This window comes from Larimichthys crocea, chromosome XVII, assembly GCF_000972845.2.
Source record: "Larimichthys crocea isolate SSNF chromosome XVII, L_crocea_2.0, whole genome shotgun sequence".
In the NCBI taxonomy this organism is placed as follows: domain Eukaryota; kingdom Metazoa; phylum Chordata; class Actinopteri; family Sciaenidae; genus Larimichthys; species Larimichthys crocea.
In genome coordinates, this window is record NC_040027.1 from 14,636,237 (window position 1) to 14,649,853 (window position 13,617).

The window sequence follows — 13,617 nt, forward strand, 5'->3', positions numbered from 1 at the left end:
ACAAGGAAATTAAGAAGAGTTAAGAACTCATACAGCGTTCTTATATTACGTACACAAAGATGGGTATTCACTAACACTTGAGTCTTTTTCTTTGCTATAAACAAGTAAGACGTTTGGCATGTTTGAGCAGCAGAGGCATCGCTGTGGTTTGAAGCTTTGCAGGCTAAACAGTAAAAACATTGTTGTACCAAAAACACTTAGCTTCAATTGTGGCTTTTGTGGTTCAAAACAAACATTAATGTGTTATCAGGTGTTCGTTCCTTCCTGAAAACAATGAGACGTTGCTTCAAGTGCAAGGCGAGTGTTGCGATACCGATAGGTTTATGGAAAAACAAAAGAGGAAGTAGACGATCTGTATTGAAAAGATCCCATTTTAATTTGTGGATACGAATTCGGGAAGCAGTTTACAACCTTAATTCAACATGCAGTGACCATAAAAGACACATCACGGAGATGTTAAAGGTGTGAGAATAAGATTAGACCAAGCTGGTAAGGCTGTTTTTGTGTGTTCACAGTGATTATTAGTGTCCTAGTTACTCACAAAAATCAGTCAAAACAAACAAACAAACAAAAAGAAATCCTGTGAAGGGCTGTGTTCTGACGCAGAACAATCAAGCTTAAAAATTAGAGACATAATGATAATTCTGTTTGGAGGATGTGATAGTGGAAATAAAAATGTACAAAAGAAGAATAAGAGAAGTAGAAGATGGTGGCAAATAATAGTGTCCAAAATTCACTCCGGATGCTGTTTAAAAGTTTATATAAGTAGCTTTACGGTGCTGATGGCGTCCATTCGTCTCGTCCATGAAGAAAGTTTAAGTGTCATCCAGAGGAAACTGTACCGTTCGTTAGAAAGGTCTCGGAAATCATCGACACGAACGTGGTTTCCAAGAGGCCTCTCGTACCAAGCTGGAGCACGCGTGGTTACGTATTCAAACGAAGCCCTTAAGTCTACTTCGGTACCTAAATCATCCCGCTGCCACAAAACATCTACAATTTACACTAAGTTAAAAAAACTGTAGAAAATACTGTCTTCAAAATCCGTAAAAAAATTTGTCCGATGGCACAAAAATGTTGACGTGCTGTACAGAAGGAGGACGTTTCCGCCTTCTTTATCTTGGCAACGGGGGGGGGAGAGCACCGTAATTTGCTAGTCGCTTTCAAAGCATATGAAACAATATTCAAAAGAATCCTTTTTTACTTTGCTATGCTGTAAAAAAGGTAATTCAACTATATAAAAACTCCAAAAAGAACTGTACAAAATAAAATCATCAGGTTTAAGTCTGCTCGTTCATCTGATAAGGCACGTTTTCATACATGAATAGTGTCCACCAGCTTGCTGTTCTTGGTAAAAAAAAAAAAAAGAAGAAGGAGAAGGAGAAGGAGAAGAGCTTGTTTTTCACACGTAAGCGCCCAACGCTGCGTGGAACTCTGTGAGACACTGAACGAGCTGCTGAAACTTGGGCCTCTCCTCTGGGTCCAGGGCCCAGCAACAAGCCATCACTGCAAACCTGCGACACAGGAAGGAAGAAGAGTCAGACTGAATATCTGTCTGCGAGCAGCTTCAGGATAATGTTGTGTGTTTTATGTGTGTGTGGGGAAAAATAAGGAAGGTGACTAAAAATCCAGAGCTGGCGTCAAACTCGGCGCATTGTAATAAGTTACAGGAGCTGCCTGTGCAGCGCTGATATAAATTGAGTGAGATATAATCGTTTCGTAGTCAATGCGTGCCGTTAAATGTACTTTGCAAAAGGAAGCCGTCACCTCACCACCTATTGTATTTAGAAGGAAACCATGTTCTGTTATTTAACAGTTCTCAGGTAATTATTTCCTTATGTTTGTAGATTTTTGACACGACCGCGGGTTCACAACAAGGGTTTTTCGGTGGAATTAAAAAGAAGAAGAGGAGGATCATATGGCAGAAAAACAAAAGGGCGTGACCTGAGCGAGGGGGGATTTTACTCTTTCTAAACTACATAAAAGAGTAAAAAAAAAAGAAAGAGAGAATTTGTGTTATATGTCATTTGGAAATGTCAACTGGGGCACCTGTTTTGGGAGAAAGTATTGAATTGAATTCTGGACTTTTACACAGTTATATACAAGATTTAAAAAAATAACATGCAGAGGCTTGACGTGGACGATAACGATCGTGCAGTCCCAGCCAAATCTTTGTAAATGTCAGTGTGCCGAGGAGAGGAGGATGTTACCAAAGCTGACATCCATCATGAACAACTCCTCTCACTCTTAAAACCAGCTCCTTCATCAACAGACTGCTACTCCCACCAAGAAGGGGCGCTACCAGCAGCTGTCAGACTCTTTGATTATTGATTAATCATTAACTATTTCTGAGTCATTTCTTATCCGCCTGTACGTGCTGCTGTGCCAAGTGAATTTCCCAGGGTGGGATCATTAAAGTCTGTCTTATCTTAAAGGTCGGGCGGTCATGGTTGCTTGAAACGATTATGGAAGAAAACAGCTTCCATAGACGTTACAAAATTCATGGTAATGATTTCAGAAGTTAAATGACATGAACGTGTTAGCTGTGATCGAAGATGAAAAGTTTAAGAGGGGATGGGCCTGTTGTTTTGTTTTTTAGTACCTCTTGGAAAATTTTAAAGCTCTAATCATTGAATGTTTATTTTGGTTGGATATACTGTACATTGATGTTTCAAGTTTAATTTGATATTTATGTATGTTTGAATGAATAAAGACTTTAATGACAAATATTATTAAGCTGTCAAAACAAAATATTGGACACAAAACATTTTTCCTGCTCATTTTGAATTGTTATTAGACAGCTGGGTGGCTAGTAGCAGTAGTGTAATAAGGTATAAAACAGTAAAAGGAGGAATAATCTTGTTTTTGTTGGTATGCTGTATAATTATATTTAATGTTATGACCAAAATATGAACTATATTTTAAACCAAGTGCACCAGAGTTCTGTCTAAATACTAAATAAAAAGTTATAAAGTTAGAGCTGTCATGTTATGAGGATATTACACAACACCTTCGTGGATTTTGCCAAAACTTTTGGCACCATCAATCATGCACCACATCCTATAATCCTCCCAGGTGGTCCTCCACCGTGACCCCGCTCCGAGCCAGGAAAGATCTTTTGTTATCCGATCAGTGAAGAGGTGACGGTAGCCTCGTTGCGAACATGATATTAAGGAAACAGCCTGTTGATGAAAATGCTGCGACTCTTTCTTCTTGACATTTGCAGGATGCTGATAAGCTTCACATCAACCAACGCTGGTAGCTGCTAAATGTTTTAATTTCATTCAGCTGCGGTGTGACACGATGTGTCACCGACGGCAGACTTATCTGGTGAAAATTTGGAATAACAAGGGCGGCTGCAGCACTGCAGAGGTTTATAAACTAAAAGATATGAAAAGAAATTTAGTTTTAATTCCTTAATACATTTGTTTTTCCTTCACTGTTGTTTCTTAATGTTTAATAATCCTTCTGATCACATCTGTTTTCAGATTTTAATAATTATTCTAATACTATTATTAATACATTTGCGGTAGGACGTTTTCACGCTGCTGTTTTCTCACCAATCAATGAATAAAAATCAGAAAATGTAGTGTTTGTATCTGTGTGTGTGTGTGTTCTGTAACGTACAGTTCATCTGGACAGTTGATTGGTTGTGCTATTCTGTACCCATCCTTCAGGTAGGCCGACATCTCGAAAGGGTCGATGTCGACGTAGGGCGTCTGACCCAGAGTCATCAGTTCCCACAGCGTCACTCCGAAGGCCCACTGTGAAAGACACGGCACGCGATTAGCGCTTACAACATTTTCTAAAACACGATCGACACGAGCCGTCGTCTCTAATGAGTTTTTAATCAAACAGGATAAACCGCCAATTCTATGCCGAGCGTGGAAAAGCCTGAACTTTCATTCAAACACAAAATGTCCCGCAGAAACAATGCAAGGAAATGATGTTGTTATATTTATTTTGGAATATACATAATTGCTGAAAGTTTTTGTTGCGAGTGTGAAAGTAAACAGTAGGGTGGCCGTGACAGGGAGATTGGCCCACCCTGTGTGCTGCTGTTGCCCTCACGGAGGGGAACAAGGAAAAGGAGCCTTTTCCTATTCATGTTACTCTTATTATTAACCCATATCCAAGGTCACGGCACTTACAGTAGGTGTTGACCCCCGGAAAAAATTCATAGTCACGCTTATCTGAAATAAATTGTGCAGCTCGTACTAACTGGACAGTGACTTACGGGCGCCGAATACCTAAAAACAGCATGTCATAACCTTTAAAAGGAAGTGAAGGGAGTGACCGAGGACGCAGGCGCGGTTACGGGAGGGGGTGATGTACAGTAATCACATCCTATTCCCGCATCAGTACCCAGACCCCTGCCAACATTTCCCAATCAACAATCATTTTGTCATCCTGTCCAGCTTGGTATACAACGTGCCTAACCACTGACATAACTGTATGGAGTAGTTTATATACATAAGTATGATGCTACACAGCTCCAGGGACTTGACTGCACTCCCCCTTAAGGCTTAGCTGGTTGGTAAAGCCAAGTAAATGTAGAGGGGGGGTTGCCATGAAGCAGTGTGACCATAAGAGGAATGTGGAGGGGTAGTGGGGCACGTCTGCCTGGTGTCTGAGCGCCGTCTCCAAGGATCTGTTGAGCTTCCTGACTGTCTCCACTGCTATCCTGAGACAGGAAAGTAAGAAGACCCACACCACTACTTCCTTCCTTCTCTTTACACCTTGACCAAGCGCCTTCTTTGGATGCAAGTGCTGCCAATTCCCACATCACATTCTTCGTATCGTGTTCCTTGAATTTCATTTGGTCGTTGTAAGAACAGGAAAGGTTAATCATAATGTTGCATCTCTAGTACTCACCACGTCGCTCGCACTAGAGAAGTCGTTGTTGAGCAAACTCTCCAGGGCCATCCAACGGACGGGCCGGTTCTCATTATCCCCCAGACAATGGTAATCCATGGGAAATAGGTCTCGAGCAAGGGCATTGTCTGTGATCTTCACTTGCATATTGTCGTCAATGCTGTCAGAAGGAGGCGGGGGACAAAAAAAAAGAAAGAGAAGAGTCTTTATTTTAAATTCCAGACCAAATCACCTAAAAGATAATAAAATAAAAAAAAAGGTTGGAACAAATGAGGGAGGCGTCGAGCCGGGGTCACGGACACTTACACGCAGTTCCTGGCGGCGAGGTCTTTGTGTATGACCTCCCTGCGAGACAGGTAGCTCATTCCACAAGCAATCTGGATGGCCATGTAAACCAAGTCTTGTTGAGAGATGGCCTGAAAAAAGGAAACGACAATGTGCAGCTGAGAAGCAGAGACAGGAAAAACACACACAAAAAAAAGGGAGGCGGTGGGGACAGGAGACCACAAGCTGATCTGACTTTACTGTGTGAAATTGGTCTTTTGTGTCAAATTGTCCTTATTTCCTTTGAATATACCATGGGTCAAAGATGGGAGTTACAGACTATTTTAGGCTTTAAGTACACGTGCAAAACAACAGTTTAAACTGACACTGGAGCCTCAGGAAAGGCTCTGTCAGTCTTCCAGCACAGGGGTTCTCAAACTTTTTGGAGCCACTTATAATCCTTACACTGATTAAAGAAGGTTTACCGCCATTTGTACTCCTAGACGCCACAGGAATTATTTATATTTTACAGCGTGACTGGCTTCATAGCTTCATTTGCTAGTACCTGAAGACACTTGACAGATTTTGGTCTTCCATCGTTGTTGCTCAATAAAACCAAACTCGAGGTAACCATCATCATATTTTCTAGGTAAGCGAGTATATCACAACAACTATTTGATGTACTGTCACTATCACATTTACTGTTTGTGGGGTTGAGTGTCTGTGGTTTATGTGAAGCTAGGTGTGTGGTCCCCGCTGAGGAGGCGTGGCTACCATCATTCTCGCATCTTGGAGACATGGAGGACCATGATTGGATCAGCACCTGCCCCAACCCACCAATCCCCCAGTCACCAATTTGAGAACTCAACTTCTTCTCCATTGTTTTTGTTTCAGTAGTTAGACTGATTTCAGAGCGTGCTCTTGTGATGATTATATTTATTTTGTTGGTTTGAACGACATCCGCTCGCTCTTTGTTTTTCGTTTAGTCACCTCCCCTGTTTTTGTTATGCTGCTGCTGATTAATCAGACTGGTAATTAATCAGTAATAATACAGCTGGTTTATGTTACTTCCTTTGCCCACATGAGCTGGGATATACCAAACGCTTTTTGTGAGCAACATGGCTGAAGGCCAAAGCTACCTCAGCATTTAGATGTAAAATGACATGATCTATGACTCTGATCGCACCGGAGGGAAAACAATCACGATCCAAAAGTTTGAGTCAGAGTCTGACTTAAAACAAAGATGTTTTTTTTTTTTTTTTTGTGCTCAGGGGTCCTGAAAGACTTGTAGACAATGGCTTGGCCAACAGAAAAAGTCTCACAAAGTGAGGCGACTCCTGTGATGTATATAAACATCCTTTATAACTTAAAAGACAAACCTGTCTTCTGAGACAGCTCCTGTAATAGTGGTAGCATATTAATGTCTATAATATTCCTATTTTTGTTGTATCCGATCCAATGAGTTGCACAGTTTTTTTGGCTTGGACACAAACAGCGGAAATGTTTGGGCGGTTTAATCTTATCTGAGAGTGGACAGCGTGATACAACTTAAATGAATCAATCCGGCAACAGAAAGAAAACAAACTCCTGGTAACCAGTGAGCAGCAATAGGAACATTTTAGGTCAACAACTTTCAAACTTTGTAAGCTGGTATCGGACAGCTCAGCCAGGATCTCTGCAGCTGGTTGTCAGTGGAAAAATGACAACTGTAAAAAAAAAAAAACACTCATCACTTTGTTTTCCTCTGTTCTACCTTCCAAACCAGATGTTCACTCTCAGAATGAATGCCACACTGTAGTCTTGTGCTCCCTCTGAGCTTCATCTCCCCTGCACTGAAACATTTCTGATTTACAGCTCAGCGTTTATTGCAACAGCACAACTTAATGACTATCTCTTTCTCCTGCACAACTGCCAAAACTACATAATGAGATTGCTTGAAACGAAGGTGCTGATGTGTTACCCTGAACCTTTACAAAAGCGGTTTTGATTAATGCAAACGGGTGGCAAGCTTCATCTTGTGAACGCAAAAAAAAAGTGTTAGCTACGTCTGTATTTTGGGGGCTGATTGATTGGTTGGATCTGTGCTGTCGCTTTGCCAAGCACATCAAAGACTCCCTGGGGTTAACCTGAACAAAAGGCTGATTGTCTTTACATAGTGTAAGAAGATCTCTGCCCTGAGCGCTGGCTTCATGACTGTATCAACAGTCATACTAATAACAGCATAAACAGTAGTTACTGGAAGGTAAACACACAAGATCTTCATTCAGGCTTGACGCCAATGCCATACATGACTCGCACTGGGGCGTCTTTCTTAATGGTTTAATAAGCGACTTGTGTTTTTAGCCCCGTTTCGAAGCCTCACCTGTGGGTTGTTTGCCTCGGCGAGCTTGCATTGCCGCAGGAAGAGCTTGAGATTCCCCCAGGCCATGAAAGGCAACAGCACCATGGGCTTCTCGCCGTCTTCAGTACACACGTGACTGATGGGCAGCAGGTTTCTGAAGGTGGAAAAGGATAAAGACGAGCTGATGAACAGGAACATTGTGAAACATCGGTGTCAATGCTCTTAACGTGAACTTAACGTGAGCTCCACGTCAATTTGGAGGTTCTTGGAAGATACATTAATGTGAAAGAGGAAGTGCCTGGAAATATTAGATATTTGCTGACCTCAAAAAGAAGAAAGAGGAAGGAGTCTGCCGGCATGACGGCAAATCCTCTTCCACGTACAGACTCTACAGTGGAAGTTGAAACCTCCTCAGAGATTTGGGGCAAATTCTGCCGAACTGATGCCATAACATTTGGGTTGTGAAACACCACAAAATGCTCAATAGCAATTTGTGAGTGTTGCATTTCTCTCGGAAAAAGTGTTACGGAAACAGATTACTGTTTTATTTTTAATAACCGGATGTGTATTTGATTGACAGACAATAGAGAAACTTGATTAAAGTACTTTAAATGGACTTTAAAAGAGAAAAACAAACACTAAAACAATTTGTTCCCTTCACAGTCTGCGTTTCAGTATGTGTAAAAATGTGGTGTTCTTTCATCAGCGTTCAAACGAAGCCTTTTAAAAGACGACCACAGGAAATGCTCTGATGGAATACATTGTTTAGTTAAAGGGTAAACCATTTTTACTGCTACGTTAAGTGCAGAAACTATTGCGAGAGCGGACAGAGTGACGATAAAGAAACCAACAGATGTCTGTAACCATGGTACAGGTTAATAATGTGATGAACAATTTGTGTGGCAATGGCCTAGTGGTCTAAGATGTGTACCATATTGGGGTTTTGTTGCAAGGGTTTTGGTGCTTTGTGTTTTCTTCCACTCACCTATGATGAAGTCCACGAAGCTTGCAACTTTCAGTCAGCATCATGGTCACCTGCACCTCAGACGCGTGATCTGAACGAGTTAAATCAGACACAAACTGTCATTTTAAAAAGAAATTGGCTGAAGTTCTGCAGTAGAAAAAAGTTGAAAAGTTGAAGGCTATCATTCTGGACTCTCAGACCCCGTGCAGTGTTGGATTTTTATTAGTTTCCCTGCACACAAATCCTCTGCCAACAGTCATTTGTAGTGGGAAATTTCAGAGGAAAATTGACTTGAGCCAAGCTCACTAAGGTCCAGTTTTTAATCTGTGTGTGCACTGTGTGTTCCCTTCCCAAAAGGCACATGGGAGGAAGTTAAGACTTTAACAATGCCAATGCTGGCATGGGGATATTGTTTGCCGAGTGGTATCCACCCCTCCCTGAGTAAACACGAGAGAATGGAGAGGTCAGAAGGCAACTGACAGAGAAAGCTGACACATGCCGCTAACAAAGAACCTGACAGTCCAACATAAAGGAGTCCGTTCACTGGCATGCAAACACTGCAGCATGAGTAAGACCTATAATTCATTAAGTGTCAAATTTGTGCGCCTGTTTACTAGATTGAAACCATGTAAGGCCATCTGCTAAAGCGTTTAGAGAAGCACCTATTATTTCGTATAGACAGTGTTTGGTTAACAATCTACAGGATTCACCGATGTAAGCAGTGGCAGTAAAATAAATTAAATGCTGCTGTGTTTCAGTCCAACGGCTATCGTGTTATTTGATCGCGTTTCGCTCTGATGACGTTCACTGAGCATTGCAAACCCTAACCAAAACCCACAGCTGCACAATAATATGAGAGATGGGAGAACTCACAACACTTGACAATATTTTCATTTCTTTGACAGTGGGGCATTATGTGTCAGGACGGAGCGCATACCTTTCACTGTCTTCACAAAGACCTGCTTCTCCTTAGTAGGGTCCTTTTCATCCAGTAGCACGCCGTGGAAGATGCGGCCAAACGTGCCTGTCAAAAGAAAAAAAGACGGGATTTTTATTTATTTGCGGAAAAGGGCAGGAGAGACAAAGCCGGAGACAGCACATGCAAAGACCCGAATGTCACCTCACTCACAGGCCGCCATGCCTGGTTGATCTGCAGACAGAGATGGACAGGTTTCTGCTTAAAATGCTTTGTCTCCTTAATGGGATTAGGCAGTTTTGGCTCTTGTCTCGCTGACGAGAGCCAAGACGAGAGATTCGCTGGAGCTCAGAGGACCTTTCATCACTTACAACGATTCAGAAATCCGTACGACGTGGAAAGGCAAAGTGAGCGTGTTCATCATCTCCTTTGTCTAAACTGTCACCCCGTTGCTCCAGGACTTCACTGAGGTAAAAAGCCATTTAAGAAGATAAACCATCAACATAAACTAAGAAAAAAAAGAAACTGCACCCTCAGGCTAACTCTGCCTTGTGTTTCAACAGGAGAGGAGACGAAGCTTAACAACAGGGTTAGTGTGTAAGTGTCTCCCTCCCGACCCTGCCTTCTCCGTCAAGCCTGTCTGGACCTGCTGGCTTCCAACAGAACCCAACTAAGAGTTGAACTGCCTCTGAGACATGGCCTTGTATGTCTTGCATTTGTCTCATGGGTTTCATATTTATTTCATTTTGTCCTCTGGATCTGATGCATGTGGATCGGCCCTGACTACACTGGCAAGCCAGTACTTTGAACTTTATACTGAGCATTGCCCAGTATCAATATTTACATTAAGATAACCACACCACACCCCTGCAAAGTACAATTAGTGAAAATCTATAAAAGCTAGTAGACATAGAGGGTTCATTCAGAGAGCATCCGGTGCTGTGGCAATCGGCGCAGGGTTGCTGAATGTAACTGCTGTGAAACAATCAGGAAATACCTTTTTATTTAGCCGATTAACCAACTTTATTGATGCCCACGCTCCCTCAAATCTCTCGCTCTTAAACCATCAGATACATATTAAATTAAACTTCTTTGTGACTTCAGAATTAGAAGCTGGGTACATGAAATAAACAAAGCCAGAGCACAACAGGTAGAGTATCAGAGTTTAGTCTATGAAAACACCTGGAGAGTCTCAGTTTCAGAGACATTTCAGGCTGACTTTGGAGGGTTTGGCCAGTCTGAGCATCTGATTGACGTCAGATTTTGTATTTTTTTTGGAGGGCATACCCCTGTGGCCTGAACCTCTGCAGTCAAAACCCATGACCCCCACTCTAATGAATGGAAAAACCTGCGTTTTCGCCACAGCACTGGTATGTAGACAAAATTTAGAATTAGATTTCTATCTTAACAGATATAAACATCCATCAAATTTAGGTTGATAAAAGTTAAAATAGTTTAAATGCGAGCTACACAGATCATGGTTGCATCTGACCCCTGTAATCCTCAGATATACGAGAGACAGAGAGAGAAAGGGTTAGGGATAAACTAAACTAATGTCAGGGTACACTCTTGTCCTGACTACCTAGCATAATAATATCCAAACTGTCAGCAGATGTTGAGATATTTCACAGTTTGAAATCAAAGTGGTGGACTCATAAATCATCACTGCCTTTCCTGGAGCCGTGTCGCTAACAAAGACATGTTTGAATATTTCTTTGAGACTGAGTTACGTTACAGCTTTTGTATTAATAACAGTAAAAAATAATAAAAACAGAAAACACAATGAACATAAACCATCAAGAGGCCTTTAAGTGACATTAAAAAGAAACAGAACACCCACATTTTACTCTTCCATTGTGTTGTAGACACCCTTGGGTAACTATTACATCATTCACACAGCCACACTAAACACCACTGTGGGCAAATCTCCAGAAAGTGAAGTACAGTCTTGTTCAGTTCAATCACTCCATGACGATGCTGAACCGTCTCCAAAAGCACCTAACGTCGAAAGTGCGAAAGAGCGATCTGAGCCAAACTGAAGCACAAATACGTGTGTTTATGTTTGGTACGAAGCCAGAGAAAGAGATTTAGGAACGTCAGTTCCTAAGGCTTTCTGTCAATAATGTGTCTCGGCAAGAACAAGCTATTTTAAGATCACTGACACTGATCTGATGAGGCATGCTCATACAATGCAGGGGGGGAAAAAGGCAGCGTTCATGTTCGTGGGTGATGTACGTACATACATTCTTGCATGAATGCATTCATTATGCTTCTTAAAATCAAACGTCGGTGCAGAAGTCTCTGAACATCAGGGTCAGGAGATTTCATACCTTATCAGACTCGACAACATCATGGAACGATTTTTGGATTTCTGCTGTTAACAGATGCTCGAAACATTGTAAAGACTCTGAGGACTTGGTGTCTTGTGGACTTTTTGATTACATCTTTGCGGCCAAATGACCACCAGCGGAGGTGGTTTGGGCTGGATCTATTTTGGGTGGGTGCATGTACACCTACACTGACTGGCCACTTCATTAGGCACACTTGTACAATCCAGTATGATCCAATACAACAACTCAGCCATAAATTCAACTTTTATGAAGTATAACAATGTTTATTATTGAGGTTGTAGTGTGCAGTTGTGTTAAACTGGACTGCATTATATTAAGAGGTGTTTGAATGTTTTGGCCACTCCATCTGCATACATGGAAAGGCCATAATATTAGATGCACTCTGTACAACAACAGCACTCACTAAGTCCTCAATAATACACATAATACGGTAGTTAAATTAATACCTCTCTGACAGTGTCTGAACCATTAGACGCTTCATAAACATAGGATTTATGCTATAGCTGTCATATTGTATTGTGATCATGTTGGATTGCAATTTTAACCAAACCCGATAGTGAAATTGTGTGAAAGATAACAGGAAAGAAGGATTTTGTGTGATGCAGCGATGGTCAGAAAACTGAAGCATCTTATATTATTATAAATGCAGCAGCTTCATTTTTGCCATTTCTTTAAATCTAAAAAAGGTATGTGTCACTCCTACTGAGATCAACAGGAATATTTCATCGATGTAAAAGAGAAGTCGATTCTCCAGGATCTCTGAGACTAAATGTCCCACTTCTTTCTTGAAAGGCTTAATAATAAAAAGAGAAAGTGCAGAAAGTGTGAGCATGGACTGCTAAAACTGATCCACATTCCCCCCAGCAGGAGCACTGATGCCCACTAAAAATTCATATTTTTGGTTGGGAGTGATAATAAAAACACAGAAATCCCTCCAAAATGAGGAGTTAGCAGAAGTAGACTGGGTCTCCCATATTTGAAGCCACACATCCTCTGGGATTGCTATATCAGCTTCATTTTCCCAGCGCTCCTTCATATAGTTGGTTGAATTTCTATCATTAAGGTGAAGCCCTTACATAATTTGCCTATTAGTGTTTTTTGTATTGTCAGCATCAATAAGTATCTGGCTTATTCTTGAGGGCTCAAGAGGCTTTATTTTCATAAATAGTTCTTTTATCTTTTAACAGATTTTCAACACATTCCTGAGGTGTGAAAATAATAAGATTAAGATTATAATAATAAGATTATATTAGATAAGACCATTTCTTTTAAGAACTTTAAGTTGGATCTTCAGACGGTTATTAAAGTATATCTTGTGATTACTTGTAATGGTAATTATGATAGCAACTCCATGAAAAACCTCTCTACCAAGCTGCAAAACGAAGTAAGAGGAAGAAATGTCAACCACTCCATATGACACAATCTGTGATCAGTCGAGTGCAGACACTCTGAATCTGTGTTCCACTTTTCAGGAGGAGATAATGTTCACACTTGACTGAAGAATTTGGGAGCTTCTTTAGGGGAAAGAAAGTAGGGAGGAGACGAGAGAGACGAGAGGGAGCAAGAGACAAGTACCTTCATGCAAGACATCTCGCAGTGTGACTCGCTCCCTTGAGATGGCAATGTCTTTCACTTTTGCTTTGGCCTCCATTAGAGTAACACTCCTCAGGTCATTCTTCTCTATGCGGAGAGATGGGTAACCTGCGAGGATGGAAAAGCACAGACTTGCATTAAAAGACACACCTGATCCAAATGTAACAACTTGAAAACAACCCGGAGGGGGACTTGTGCTTTGTGTCACTTTGGACAGAGCCACATTTCTTTCACATATTTCAATTCAAAGATTTTCACCAATTACAAGAAACACAGTCAGCAAGACATGTACAGTACCCTGCACATGTTGCATCAA

The 13,617-nt window shown here is 41.3% G+C and overlaps 1 protein-coding gene across 3 annotated transcripts in view; it reads right to left on the reverse strand.

The window, feature by feature from the left end:
* Window positions 1-353: 353 nt before the first annotated feature.
* ryk (receptor like tyrosine kinase) overlaps window positions 354-13,617 on the reverse strand; it is a 40,052-nt gene continuing 26,788 nt past the window's right edge. For all 3 annotated transcript variants that reach the window (XM_019275345.2, XM_019275346.2, XM_019275344.2), the window contains 8 exons: window positions 13,284-13,409; window positions 9,379-9,465; window positions 8,463-8,532; window positions 7,499-7,631; window positions 5,179-5,288; window positions 4,873-5,032; window positions 3,625-3,761; window positions 354-1,511 (listed from right to left, as the gene is read on the reverse strand). In XM_019275345.2, the coding sequence (XP_019130890.2) occupies window positions 1,400-1,511; window positions 3,625-3,761; window positions 4,873-5,032; window positions 5,179-5,288; window positions 7,499-7,631; window positions 8,463-8,532; window positions 9,379-9,465; window positions 13,284-13,409 (935 nt within the window). In that variant the 3' untranslated portion in view covers window positions 354-1,399. The remainder of the gene's footprint in view (window positions 1,512-3,624; window positions 3,762-4,872; window positions 5,033-5,178; window positions 5,289-7,498; window positions 7,632-8,462; window positions 8,533-9,378; window positions 9,466-13,283; window positions 13,410-13,617) is intronic.